The sequence below is a fragment of the Dermochelys coriacea genome, chromosome 2 (assembly GCF_009764565.3).
Source record: "Dermochelys coriacea isolate rDerCor1 chromosome 2, rDerCor1.pri.v4, whole genome shotgun sequence".
Classification (NCBI taxonomy): Eukaryota; Metazoa; Chordata; order Testudines; family Dermochelyidae; genus Dermochelys; species Dermochelys coriacea.
Window position 1 is genome coordinate 88,280,214 of NC_050069.1, and position 14,185 is coordinate 88,294,398.

At 41.7% G+C, this 14,185-nt stretch overlaps 1 protein-coding gene across 5 annotated transcripts in view; it reads left to right on the top strand.

Moving 5' to 3' along the window:
• LOC119850414 (bromodomain-containing protein DDB_G0280777-like) overlaps window positions 1-14,185 on the top strand; it is a 66,053-nt gene that overhangs the window by 17,517 nt on the left and 34,351 nt on the right. For 4 of the 5 annotated variants that reach the window (XM_038388340.2, XM_038388341.2, XM_038388338.2 and 1 more), the window contains exons 2-3: window positions 10,594-10,674; window positions 12,838-13,859. In XM_038388340.2, coding sequence (XP_038244268.1) covers window positions 10,594-10,674; window positions 12,838-13,859 — 1,103 coding nt within the window. The remainder of the gene's footprint in view (window positions 1-10,593; window positions 10,675-12,837; window positions 13,860-14,185) is intronic. The other variant, XM_043508076.1, reaches the window with a different exon arrangement.

A 14,185-nucleotide genomic window follows, 5' to 3' on the forward strand; every position in this document is an offset into this window, starting at 1 on the left:
TGTGCTCCCGCTGGGGAGCAGGGTCGGCCCTGCTCTGACACTCTGGCTGGGGCGCAGGGTCATGGCTGCACCACACAGCTCAGCCCCATTGTAGCCAGGGCTCTGAGTTGGGGAGCCACACCACGCAGCTCCCAGAAGCCACGGTATGGCCCCGATCTGGCTTCTAGGTGCTCCAATGGCCCCCTCCAATGCTCCAATGGGAGCTGCATGGCAGTGCTTGCAGATGGGGCAGCGTGCAGAGCTGCCTGGATGTGCCTCCACATAGGAGCCAGAGAAGAGGCATGCCACTGCTTCCGGGAGCCGCTTGAAGTAAGAACCGCTTGGAGACTGCACCCTGAGCCTCTCCCCATACCACAATCCCCTGCCCCAGCCCGATCCCTCCTCCTGCTCTCCAGACCCCTCAATCCCAGCCTGGAGCACCCTCCTGCATCCCAAACTCCTCATCCCCAGTCCCACCCCAGAGCCTGCACCCCCATCCAGAGCCCTCACCCTCTCCTATACCCCCAACACCAATTTTGTGAGCATTCATGACCCGCCATACAATTTCTATTCCCCAACGTGGCTTTCGGGCCAAAAAGTTTGCCCACCCTTGATTTATACAATGAAAAATGCATAATATCTAAAACAAGCAACTCTTACTATGCAGGATTTATTTAAGGGACTTACAGGTTTCAAAATTGGACTTGAGTTGGCCAAAAGGATAAATAATTATTTTTAAGTATTTGTAAGGTAGTGGGGTAATTCTGCAGAAATAAAACTGCTGTTTATCAGCATAAATAAAGACAAACAAGCTGATCAAAGAATTGCCTCATCCTAAGGTTCATTCTGCACCTGGTTATGGAGCACAGCTTTCTACTGCACCAGGAGTTTTCCCTTTTCTGTCTCTCCAGCTGCCTTCCTCACACCTCTTCCCCTGAGTACATGTACAAAGGGAGATGAAAGTGAAGATGCAGTGAACCCCTTGTGCACTGAGGATCAGCTAGACTCCATGAAGTTTCACTGTTCTCTTTAAAGCTCTGGGGACTGGCTGAACAGATATGCTTTAAACAAATAAATACTGGAGCAAATCCCTTCTTATTCACATGTTAAGCATGTGTGTAAATCTTTGCAAGATTAGGACCTAAACCTCTAAACTTTTTAGGGTAGGGATTGACTTCTATTGTGTTTGTACAACACCCCGCACGCTGGGGTCCCAAAGCTAAATAGTTTCTGTGTGCTAGTTTAATACAAATAAAAAGTAACAATCTTACCTCTGGCAAAATTACTTTTCCAACTTTCCAATGTGTTGGGGGCTGCTCACTGCTCGACCCCTGGCTCTGCCACAAGCCCTGTCCCCACTCCACCCCTTTGCGCCCCTTTCCCTGAGCCTGCCATGCCCTTGCTCCTCCCCCGCCCCTCCCAAAGCCTCCTGTACGCCATGAAACAACTGATCAGGAGGTGCGGGGAGGGAGGGGGAGGGCTGATCAGGTGAGAGGGAGATGCTGGGAGTGGGGAGCTAATGGAGGGCTGATGATGTATTACTGTGGCTCTTTGGCAATGTACATTGGTAAATTCTGGCTCCCTCTCAGGTTGGCCACCCCTGAGCTAGTCATTGAGCTTTGGGCAAGAGTCCCCCTTCTATTCCGTTCATCTCTCACTCCTTTTAATTATGCCCACGGATCTCAATTTACAAGGTATATTCTTTGCTCACAGGCTCCTTCACTTCCTCTCATTTGTCAGAGAATAAGATTTGAAATGCTCACTTGCATATTTTTTTTTAAAAAGGGGCAGATATTAGTCTAGAGAAATGTTGCAAATTTTAGCCCTCTCCCCACAACAAGGTTGAACATTGGATCCAAATTGGGAAATTCAAGGTGAAGGCTGATCATTTATCTTTTGCCTCGTACTCCATTCTTAGTTTACCATGTTAGGTAGATGAATTAACAAAATATGATTGGGGATATCAGATTATGATGATTCTGGGTTTATCTTAACACCAAGCATATCAAAGGCCAGGGACGGGCAACTGGCATGCCAGATCATTTTATCTGGTGCACCAACCAGAGGAGACTGAGGTGAGGAGGCAGCTCTGCAAGTCCTTGGAATGAAGGCAGGAGAGAGAAGTTCTGCCAGTGCAGAGGATGGCAAATGAGGGCAAGAGGCTGCTCTTCCCACTGCCTGCAGGAGAAGAGGAGGCTACTACTTGGGTGCAGGCTCATTTGCTGACCTGGAGACCATGGGGGTGAACATGGGTGGGCAGGTATATGTGACACAGTGAGCATTGGTATTGGTGTGGGACTCACTGCTCTGGTGCATGTTCTCACAGCAGCAGCCAGGCAAGCCGCCCCGGGATAGCCAGGGCCACTTATTCCTCAATCATGACAGCTCGCCAAAGGGTTTTAGTGGATCTTATGGCCCTCTGCTACCTTAAAGTTGCCCATCTCTGCAGTTGGTTCATGGACTAGATGAATCAGCTAGGCACAAATGCTAGAATTTAGAATTCTACCCATTCATTCTTGTGAATCAAGAATTAAACTACTACATTTTAATGTTCATGCTAACCAGAATTGGAAGCTAGGTTGAGGTCCACTTAGGAAATTTTGCTTAATATGTCTTCCATCTGTAATTTCTGCTGCTTTTGTAGCCTTTTTGTTGACCCTTTGGAATGTAAATATTTAGGAAGACTATCCCAGGAAAACTTGATTAGCTTTTTTCTTTCAGCAGCTGATAATTATATTGTTTAACTAGTTAAGTACACATTTAGAGTAAAATTTTCAAAAGTGCTCATGTCCTATTTCACAAGTGACTTGAGCACTTTGGCTCCTGAATTCCTTTATGCTTAATTCCAGATCCTTCAATGAGATTTGTGTGGGTGGACCCCCAAATGAAATCAATGATGATCCATGCAGGCACAGTCTGTGGAGTGGCTTGCAATATATGGACCTTAGTATTTATGTTAGCTTTGGAAATACACGTTTATTGACAAGTCGTAGTGACTTCTTAGCTGTTACATCTTCTTTAAATATATTATGTATTCTAACATATGGCTATATGCACCCAGAGCAAATGATGAGTGCTTAGACATTTCTGTGCATTTGAAGAATTAAATATATAAAATCAACATATAATCCACATTTTAGATGCTCTTTGCAGAGGGGATATTTGGTACTTATGAGGAACCATTAGAGTAAAACCTTTAGATTGCGGATTACTGTTGCAGCCAGTTACAATGAAGACCATAAAACTGTGTCACTTCAGCTACTGCTCATGCCTTATTTCTGCTTGAAGGTCATGTCTTTAAAAGACAGCTTGAAATGAAGCACCTATAACAGTAATAATATTGGTTTGTGGAAAAACTATGAACAAAATAGAATCCTTAAAATTGTAAGAATATCTGTCTTGAATAGAGCATCTATCAGATGTTATCTGGATTATACCTCTGCCTGCTTTCTATGGTGTGCAACTAAGAGTGCCAGGCTTTGTTTTATCTTAAAGTATAAAACAAAGACAGAAATCCTCTGAAAAATGTATTGCATGTAGAGCTGACCAGAGGATGACAATTCCATTTTGTGGCAACTTCTGAGGTTTTAAATGTGTTTTCATTCTGCATTAGAACAAAATCCAATCCTTTCAAATGCTATGAAAACAGGGAATTGTCAAGTGAGAGAGGGAGGGGTGTATGTCTGTCGGTCTGTCTATATAGCCTGGGATTAGAGCACTGTCCTGGGATGTGGCAGACTCGGGTTCAAGTCTATACTATCTTATTTAAAGCAGTTTTTCATCTTTGATGACTCCAAATCAGATAGACTCAGATCCAAGGTCCTGCTCTCCCACATCTCAGGCAAGTACCCTAACCATCCAGCTATCTTATTTGTGTGTGTGTGTCTGTCTCTCTCTCTCTCTCCCCTTCACTCCACTTCCCACCCTCCGGGGCCCAAAAACCTTCTTGATGAAAGTTTTCTGGAAACCAGTACAACTCTGCAAAACATTTTGGCTCTGAGGAAACAGCAGGCTGTTCTGTTGAGCTCTAATCATATGAGCTCAGTACCTGATTTTTAAATCTCCAGAGGGCAGTTATTGTTTTAATTCCTTAAAATACCAGAAGTGTTTTAATCTCTCTCTTAAGGAATGATGTTGAGTTATACAAGTGTCTTAAATATAGAATATTAACATAATCACAAGTGTGTGCAAACTGACTTTCTTATGCAAATAGTCTTAAATTTTTCTTGGGTTAAGACTCTCATCTTAGAGCAAGTCTAATGATATTGCTAAACCTCAGATGAGCAACATTGTATTAGTTACAGCTGTGACCAAGAGGTGTCACTTTATTTTAAAAATGCAATAACAAAGGAATAGATGGTTCATAGGATCAGCGATGAAATATAGAGCCTTTGCCTCTGTCATGACTTAAAGCCCAGCCTAGTTCCAAAGAAGATTGCTATGTAATAGCTATTCAGGGGCCTGTGTGACGGGAGGTAGTGCCTCTAGTACCCTTTTCAATGAAAAGGGAGTATTGCTTTTACTAAAATAGAAATACCAGAGGCATCATGGTTACATGTTTTAATTTGTGGAAAGAAACTCTGACAAAAAAAATCTATAACACTACATATTCTTACTGTAACTCAAAAAGGAGTATGTGTGATGGGTTGTCTTGCGTATCTGACATGTCTTAATACTTGTATTGAAACAATTGTTGATAAAGCAAGTTACTTGCTGTGTCTGAGAAGCTAATAACAGAATTTCCCATCCAATATTAAGAGGATATGGGTATTCTTCACATCATGTCCTAAACTGTTCTGCTTTGCTAAAAACTATCATCATTATATGTTTACTGTATCAGAATAAAACTGCTAAAATTCCACCCAGATATCAGTGTTACAATTCAAGCTTTGTATATCTTTAAAAGGTACTCTGTGATTAGCTCATTCAGTGTGGTCTAATAATGCATTGCATTATAATATGTCACTGAGGAAAAACTGGCTTTGTAAAGTACTTGTTGCCTTTGCAGTGGGCCAGTTGTATCTGATTTCAATACTTTTTGACCAACCATAATTAATTACTGGGCAGAATCTTCATTCTTTATAGCTTCTATTTCTTTATATTCAAAAAACCCATTTTCTACAGGGCTCCTCTTCTTTTAAACAGCAGGTAACAAACTTTATAAATTGGCTGTCACTGTAATGAATTGGTGGCCTTAGAGCACATTTATGCATTTGTTACTTGAACTAGCAATCTGGCAAATATACATGTACTCCAGTACAATATAGATTTGAAAATAAGATATACGCTGGTATATGTTACTATTTCTATAAGAGTGGAATGGATCTAAACTTAAAATGAAAATGTCAAGAACCTCTTTTCAGTATCTCTCGATTATCAAATAACTCTGTACAGAGAGAAGACATTTGATGGAATGTCTTTGTCCTGAAATGACTTGGCTTAGACCTTGAATAAATCTCTTTATTACATACAAATGTGGGAACTTGAGTTTTACACAGACTGAACTGGATTCTCTCATTGTGGTTACTTGTCAGGGACACCAGATTCTTCTTACCACTCTTTTTTTACTTGGCTATTGGACCCCCTGACAACTCAGGAGGAAATGACAAAGGTCTAGAAGGCTTTATGAGTGGTAGAACAAATTCTAAATTTCTATTGTGTATAGCTGACTTGTTGGCTTGTTTTGTTGAGCTTAATTCCCCAGTTCCTCTCTTCTATACCATTTCTTGTCTATCAGTGACAAATTCTCAGGATGCAATAAACTAGTAAATATTAACAGCTCTGTCACAAAAATTCTGCATTCGGATCTGCTGACATGCCTTCTATTTAATTTTAAATGGAAACCAAATGGAAGATGTTTTGTGACTTACTGTGGTGAGTTAGAGAGGACTACAGAACTCAATACTGAAAACATGCAATTTAAAAGACAATTAAGAATTGGTTCCCTGACCTTCTCTATGAAAAAGGTGAGGTGGGGGATATGACTATCAACATTGTAATATCTTGACAAATCGATTACATATTATGTGTGTGCCTACTAGACTTCCAATCTAATGTAATACTGTAAAAATTCTTTTGAAAAACTAGGACCCTATCTATAGAAATACAGGCACTGTACAAACAGACTAGCCAAGTCCCTGCCTCTATTTACATTCTAAATAGACAATAGAGATGCAGAATGGAGAAAGGGGCATAATACACAAGCAGAGGGATCAATGCAATGATGGCAAAGATCATGTTGGTGCCACAACATTTTTTTATGGGGAAGGGGTTTAGTTATGTGATATGTAAATTGAAAGAAAAGTGAGGGGAGAGGGCACATTGATAGGAAATGGGGTGTGGGGAGACAAGGTAGGGAGAAGAGGGTATGAGGATCCAGTATGGAATAAAGCTGAGGTGAGGAGACCTTGAGGGAAGAGGAGTGGGAGGGTTGGAGCAAACAGCTAATCAGCACAGGGCAGAGAAAGTCCAGTCAAAACTGTAGAGATTTCTCCATATGTCCAAAGGTCTCTGCTTTGTTTCTACTGCTAGAGTCTCTGCAGGACACATGGCTGGGGGGAGAGGTGCAGGGTACTGAGGGGAGTCACCGCCTGGGTTTTAGCTTCCCCCAAGCATATATATATATATGTGTGTGTGTGTGTGTGTGTGTGTGTGTGTGTGAGGGGGGTTTTCTCCTGCACAGCTTGAAGTCTGAGGTGGTGGCCCTATTTTACCCCTCCCCCAAGAGCAGCAATCTCTGCTTTGCAGCTGCTCCTATGGGCTTGGGTCTCCAGCTGGTTCCTCTCTACAATCTTTCCTCAAGGCCACATGGCAGGGAGGTGAGACATGACCTGGTTCCTAGTTTCCCGAGAACGAGGGGGATATTAGTATTGACAGGGCTCCAGGCAGCCATGAGGGAAGTGATTCAAACACATAAAGATCAGTTAAGTGCCTAACTCCTATTTGTATCTTGAAAAATCTCCCTATGTCATTGAGACTTGCCCTGAGCAGGGTTAGTTGACATGGCGCTTAAAATACCAGCGGCCACCTGGAACCCTTCCTACGCTAGCTGCCCCACTGTTGCTACCATTGGTGGAGCTGAGACTGTGATAGTAACAATGGAAACGCTTGGCAAAAAAGCATAGTGTAGGCACCTTTCTAGGCCTGCTAAAGAGATCTCTTTAAATTCCCAGGCACTAGGCCAGGCAAACAGGTGTCACACCAGTAACGCAAACAGCTTTGAGCATTCTGTCTGACCTGATGTGTAGAGTAACCATATAAAAGCTGGTTTCAGAGTAGCAGCCGTGTTAGTCTGTATTCGCAAAAAGAAAAGGAGTACTTGTGGCACCTTAGAGACTAACAAATTTATTTGAGCATAAGCTTTCATGGGCGACAGCTCACGAATGCATCCGATGAAGTGAGCTGTAGCTCACGAAAGCTTATGCTCAAATTTGTTAGTCTCTAAGGTGCCACAAGTACTCCTTTTCTTTTCACATAAAAGCTGCTATTATGTCTTAGTCTGCCCAGGAAGGCAGTTTATACTAGCTGGGATTGGCTGGGGCTCAGGGGTGACCAAGGCCTTATAGGGACAGGCTAGTTCAGTACCTTCCCTAGACAGCTTCCACTTACTGGGTGCTGGAGTCCTGACAACAGTCTAAATCGATTGACCACTGGCTGAACCTCTAGAGAGGGTGTCAGTGTAAACATTGCCTACTCACTCCTGGGGATGGATTTCTCTCCAACACACTATGGTTTCATACTGGCACAGCGGGTGCAATTTGTCAACCAAAAGTGAAGGGATGAATTTCACACTAAGCAAACCTAATCTTAGAGTAGTAAAGTTTAATAAGGGGTGTGTGTGTGTGTGTATGTAACCTACATGACTTATTCTGTAGCACTGGATTATTTTCTAAGTGCAAAGAAAAGGAGAGTAGCAATGGGGAGGAGACAGATATGTTTTGGTTTACTAGTCTGTGTGTCTGTGCAACGAGCAGAGTGAAGAGCATGACAACTTGGCTAGAAGGGCCCAGAAATATCCAGAAGTAGGACAAACTCAGTAAATGTTTCTGAAGCTATGCAAGGGATTACATTGAGGCAAGCAGTCCCACACATTCACTATCTGAGAGGGGAGCCAATCAAAGTTCAGGTAAGGGTGCAGGAGGTTATAAATACAGGAGTTAAAGACAGCCTCGTGGACTGAGCAGTTGGATGGTTGTGAAGGCTGGGTTCCAATACCTGTAGCTTTTTGGATACAGGTGAGTGCTATTCCAACTTTACTTACTGGGGAAGCCCTCAATTAGGATAATGTTTGTTCTGCTGTGGTGAATTTGATGGACCTAGAGGAATATCTGAGACAGGTGCATTTGTTATCCCTAAAGGCTACAGAGCCTATGGAACTTGGTTAGCTGAGCGGGTTCTGAAGTGTTCAGAAAAGAATTGAGATGCTGTCTTTCTTCTCAAGCTCGAAAGAGTCCAGATGATGCACACGATATGTTCTGGTCACTCTATAAAGACTGAGAAATGATCTCTGAAAGAAGATCACAGGGAAATGTGTTGAGATGGATGTGCTAAAGTACAGAACTGTAAATGTTCTATTGGAACTAATATATGTATGTAAAATGGCAACAAAGTGGGAAAGTCTGTGTAAGAAGTAGGGCTGTCAATCACAGTTAACTCACGCGATTAACTCAAAAAATGAATCGTGATTAAAAAATCATTGTGATTAATCGCAGTTTTAATCACTCTGTTTTCATATTTCTATTTTCATATATATTGTATTCTGTGTTTGAAATCAAAGTGTATATTATTTTTCATTATAAATATTTGCACTCTAAAATGATAAACAAAAGAAATAATATTTTTCAATTCACCTCAGACAGGTACTATAGTGCAATCTTTGTCATGAAAGTGCAACTTACAAATGTAGATTTATTTTTGTTGCATAACTGCACTCAGAAACAAAACAATGGAAAACTTCAGAGCCTACAAGTCCACTCAGTCCTACTTCTTGTTCAGCCGATCGTTAAGACAAACAAGTTTGTTTACATTTACAGGAGATGCATTTACATTTGCACTCTTCTTACTTACAACATCACCAGAAAGTGAGGACAGGCATTTGCCTGGCACTTTTGTAGCTGGCATATCAAGGTATTTACATGCCAGATATGCAAAACATTTGCATGCCCCTTCATGCTTCAGCCACCATTCCAGAGGACATGCTTCCATGCTGATGATGCTTGTTAAAAAAAAATGAATTAATTAAATTTGTGACTGAACTCCTTGGGGGGGGGGGAGAATTGTATGTCCCCTGCTCTGTTTTACCTCCGTTTTGCCATTTATTTCATGTTCTAGCAGTCTTGGAGGATGACTCAGCACATGTTCATTTTAAAAACGGTTTCACTGCAGAGTTGACAAAATGCAAAGAAGGTACCAATGTGAGATTTCTAAAGATAGCTACGGCACTCGACCAAAGATTTAAGAATCTGAAGTGCTTGCCAAAATCTAAGAGGGATGAGGTGTGGAGCATGCTTTCCGAAGTCTTAAAAGAGCAACATTCCTATGCAGAAACTACAAAACCCGAACCACCAAAAAAGAAAATCAACCTTCTGCTGGTGGCATCTGACTCAGATGATAAAAATGAACATACATCGGTCTGCACTGCTTTGGATTGTTATCGAGCAGAACCCATGATCAACATGGACGCATGTCCTCTGGAATGGTGGTTGAAGCATGAAGGGACATATGAATCTTTAGCCCATCTGGCACGTAAATATCTTGTGACGCCGGCTACAACAGTGCCATGAGAACTTTCAGGTGACATTGTAAACAAGAAGCAGGCAGCATTATCTCCTGAAAATGTAAACAAACTTGTTCGTCTGAGTGATTGGCTGAACAAGAAGTAGGACTGAGTGGACTTGCAGGCTCTAAAATTTTACATTTTTATTTTTGAATATATATATATATATATATCTTTTGTACACAATTCTATATTTATAAAAGTTTCACTTTCATGACAAAGAGATTGCACTACAGTACTTGTATTAGGTGAATTGAAAAATAATATTTTTTTTACAGTACAAATACTTGTAATCAAAAATAAATAAAAAGTGAGCACTGTACACTTTGTATTCTGTGTTGTAATGGAAAAGAATATATTTGAAAATGTAGAAAACATCCAAAATATTTAAATAAATGGTATTTTATTATTGTTCAACAGTGTGATTGCAATTTTATTAAATTTTTTAATTGCTTGACAGCCCTAATAATAAGGTGTTTCTACTGGTGTAGTAAATCTACTACTTAGTAGCTTTTATTTAAGAAGTTATTCATAACAGAATTTGGAATAATTACAAAATGTTTGTATGTATTAAATGTTTGTTTACTCTCCCTGAAGCTGACTTATAGAAAAACCTCAGGGCTAAACTCTGTTTTCTTAAAAGACAGAACTGTGCCCTGTGTTTCAACAAAAGGTTGAGCTGTGGTAAAGGAAGAAAGGGAGTGTGATAGTTATACATAATGTCACCATCTGCTTACCCCGTCACATGTAGGCATAACTGTATTATACAACAGTTGCATGCATGTAACTGACAGATTTCTTGATTTGTAGGCTGTAATATTGTTTTGTGTCTCTTCCAGTTAATCACTTAAGAAGTGAGGAATGTGTTCTAATGGCAGAGCTTCCCTTTCTCAAAGCTGACATCAGAGAAATATTTGAAAGTAAGTACTGGGCTACTTTAGCTTTGAGATACCATGCTAGTTCTCTGCCTCTCATTATAGGCAATCTACTAGCCAACTTATCACAGCTTTGATTTAATGCTCTTCTAGAAAGCATTATCTTTTGATAAAGACCTGGGGTAATATCTGACTTGTAATGAATTTATGATCACAATATGTCCTCTATCTGGAGGCACCATTATTCTTTTATTCCTGTAAGAATGTGTTTTCTAGCATTTTTAAATGGGTTCTAGAAGTGTTAAGAAAATACATTTTTCTCAGGCCATCAGTTTTGAAATATATAAACACATTTCTGGAAAAGTATAGTTACCTGTATGAGTTTTTATCTTTTATCCATCTTCATTCAAGATGAAAAGGAACTATGTGCCTATTGCAAATAAATAAGAGTAGTTGAGATCTGTGACCTTTCAATTCTCTCCCGTTAAGGAATGAATCCATTCTATGGAACAGCTCCTCCACCTTTTGAACTCTTGGAAATTAGGACAATATTTTCATATCCAACCAGGGCAAATTTAATGTTTCACTTGCTGAGCAGTGTAACGCATAGATGACCACAGAATAATACTAGTAAATGCTGCTGTTGTCTTATTTATAGCAGGAGCTAGCCAGAACTGCATATAATTCAGGTTGCCTAACATGTCACATTAAGATGCTGTTTTCAGCTGGTTAAAACTTTGCCAAACTTTAACCATTCAGGTTGAAATATTCTATTCTGGGTGTCTATCTCAGGCTGATTTTTTTTATATATATTTTTTTAAAATATCAACAAAATCACCTTTTTTGGAGAAAGAGTTAAAAAGGACATTGTTCTGCCAAGGTTAATTTTTTGACCATTCCATTGAGAAGCTCCAGCATCTTGATGCTCTGAAGCGGAGACTTGAAGTTTGGCAAGATCAAAGGGAAAAGGTCAGAGTGGCAGAGGCTGCAGGAAGAGAGAGGTGTTTTTTGCTGTCCCCATGAAAATATACCCAAATGTATCCAAGATATAAGCCTCTGAAAATTACTGTTTGGTCAGAAGCAGATTGTTAGAGACTGGTAGCTAACTCTTCAGAACATTTCTTCTGCACTGAACATGCTCCGTCCTGCAGCTGAAGTTACTGAGCTGGACTTTTCCTGGAATTGCTCCTAGTGGCTGCTGTGGTTGTCATTGAAACTAAGAGCAGGGAGACTCTCTCTCTTATGCTGTCAGTGCTGCACTTTCTGGTGCCCAGGCAGAGTGGGGGGGAAGGAATGCAGAGCGAGGGTGAAAGAGCGGTAGGTAAGATGAGGCTGGGACAAAAGAAGAAGGGGGATGATGCTGGCAGAGGGGAATGGAGACAGGATAAAGGAGGACAATACAGGGAACAGGGATGGAGAGGACACCGAATGAAGACTGTAGGAAAAATATTATGTGATCATGTAATTAAAGACTGTATCATCATGCACGCAAGGGGGAAGAATTAAGGCTGCATTAACAACCATAATTCTAGTATTTCCTTGCTTCTGAGTGCTTGAATTTACAACCTTAATCTTCTTTTAAGTTTATTTCTACATAGTTGTTTTATATTACTGTGGTGTCTAGAGGCCCCAAATGAGATTGGGCTTCCACAGCACTGTACAAATGCGTTGCAAGAGACAGCTCCTGTCTTGCAGAGATTGCAATCTAAATAGACAAGACAGGCAAAAGATGGGAGGAGTAATAGGCAGAAAGAGTAAATGACTTGCCCAAGGCCATACCGCAGGTCAGTGGCAGAGCTGGACATAGAACTTGCATCTCCTGCCTTCCAGTACAATACTCTACTCACTAGACCAAGCTGCTCCTTGTATATGTGATATCAAACATTACATCTCCAGGTAAATAAGATAAAGGATAAAATTAATCCCTGGTGTCACTCCATTGGCAGAAGTGGAATTCCATCATTGGTGAACTTGGCCATTTGTTTTTGTCCACTCTTATGGGATGCTGGACAACTTCATCTGTAGCTTTTTCTAGAGAGCCTGTTTATGTTGGGTGACATGGGAGTCGTCCCATTGACACCCCTGGGACTATCGGTGAGTTCTGCTCAGCATGAGTTAGGGTTATAAAACTGGGTCCATAATGCATTACTGGCATGTAACTATCTCTGTATCTTGCAAATAATGGACGTGTTCTGCCATCTGTTTCAGTTCCTTTAAAAAATGATTTCAAGCCCCGAAAAGGGAGGCGGCAATTTTGGAGGAGGAGCCAACTTTGGAGGAGAAAACTCTGGTGCCGTAGGCCGAAGGTGATGGAGCAGCAGCGACAGGGGACAGAGGAGAATCAAGAAGTAACACAGGAGCAGAACCCTGCTGCTAAAGGTTCAAAGGTGACCGTGCAGGTGCAGCAGCAGGGCCCAGGATGGGAGGCACCTCAGATAACCGTGCAGGTGCAGCCACAGCAGGTGGGCCCAGGATGGGAAGCCCCTCAGGTGACTGTACAGGTGCAGCCACAGCAGCAGAGCCAAGGAGGAGCATCCCTGCAGGTGACTGTGCAGGTGCAGCTGCAGGGCCAAGGTGGAGCAGCCCCTCAGGTGACTGTACAGGTGCAGCCACAGCAGCAGAGCCAAGGAGGAGCATCCTTGCAGGTGACTGTGGAGGTGCAGCCGCAGAAGGGCTATGACAGGAAAGGGTCCCAGGTAACTCAGACCCAGCACCATAGCCAAGATGAGGAAGGGTCAAAGGCCATGGAACAGCAGCTGAACCAAGATGAGAGAGAATCACAGGTGATGGCCAAAGATGAGAGAGAACCAAAGGAGGTGGAGCTGGAAGGGAACCAGGGCCAAGACAAGGAAGGGACAGAAGCAACAGGGCAGCAGCGGGACCAGAGCCAAGATAAGGAAAGGTCAAAGGCCATGGAACAGCAGCAGAACCTAGATGAGAGTGAGTCAAAAGTGAGGGCTGAAGATGAGAGAGAGCCAAGGGAGCTGGAAGGGAAGCAAGGCCAAGACAAGAAAGGGACAGAAGTGCTGGAGCAGCAGCAGGACCACAGCCAAGATGAGGAAGGGTTGCAGGCAGTGGATCTGCAAAAGCCAAGCCAAGAAGAGGAAGGGCTGAAGACTATGGAGATGGAGCAGCAGCAGGGCCAGGGGCAAGATAAACAAACAATGTATAAGAAACACCTGAGAGAGATGCCAAATTATTTTGTCTCTATCCCAATAACAAATGACCAGGTATTTTCAAGTAGCTGATTTAATTAAGTAAAAGTGTTATATATGCATACCTGACTATTCTAAAATATTGGTAAAGTTATGCCTGTTGTTTGCATCACATTCAGGTTTTTTTTCAGGCCCCATAGTGCCCTAATTTTGTTTTTCTGCATTGGTAAATATGGAGATTTTATTTCATGGGTTTTCTTTTTAACTTCTGTTGTTCCCTTTCATCAGGGGTGATGTCAGTGAGCATTTGCAACTCTGGTAATAGTATTTTTTAGTTAACTAGTTGTAGCATGTAGAGAGGAAGGGGTGGCTTGCTCACCTCTATGTGTGTTTGTACTAAA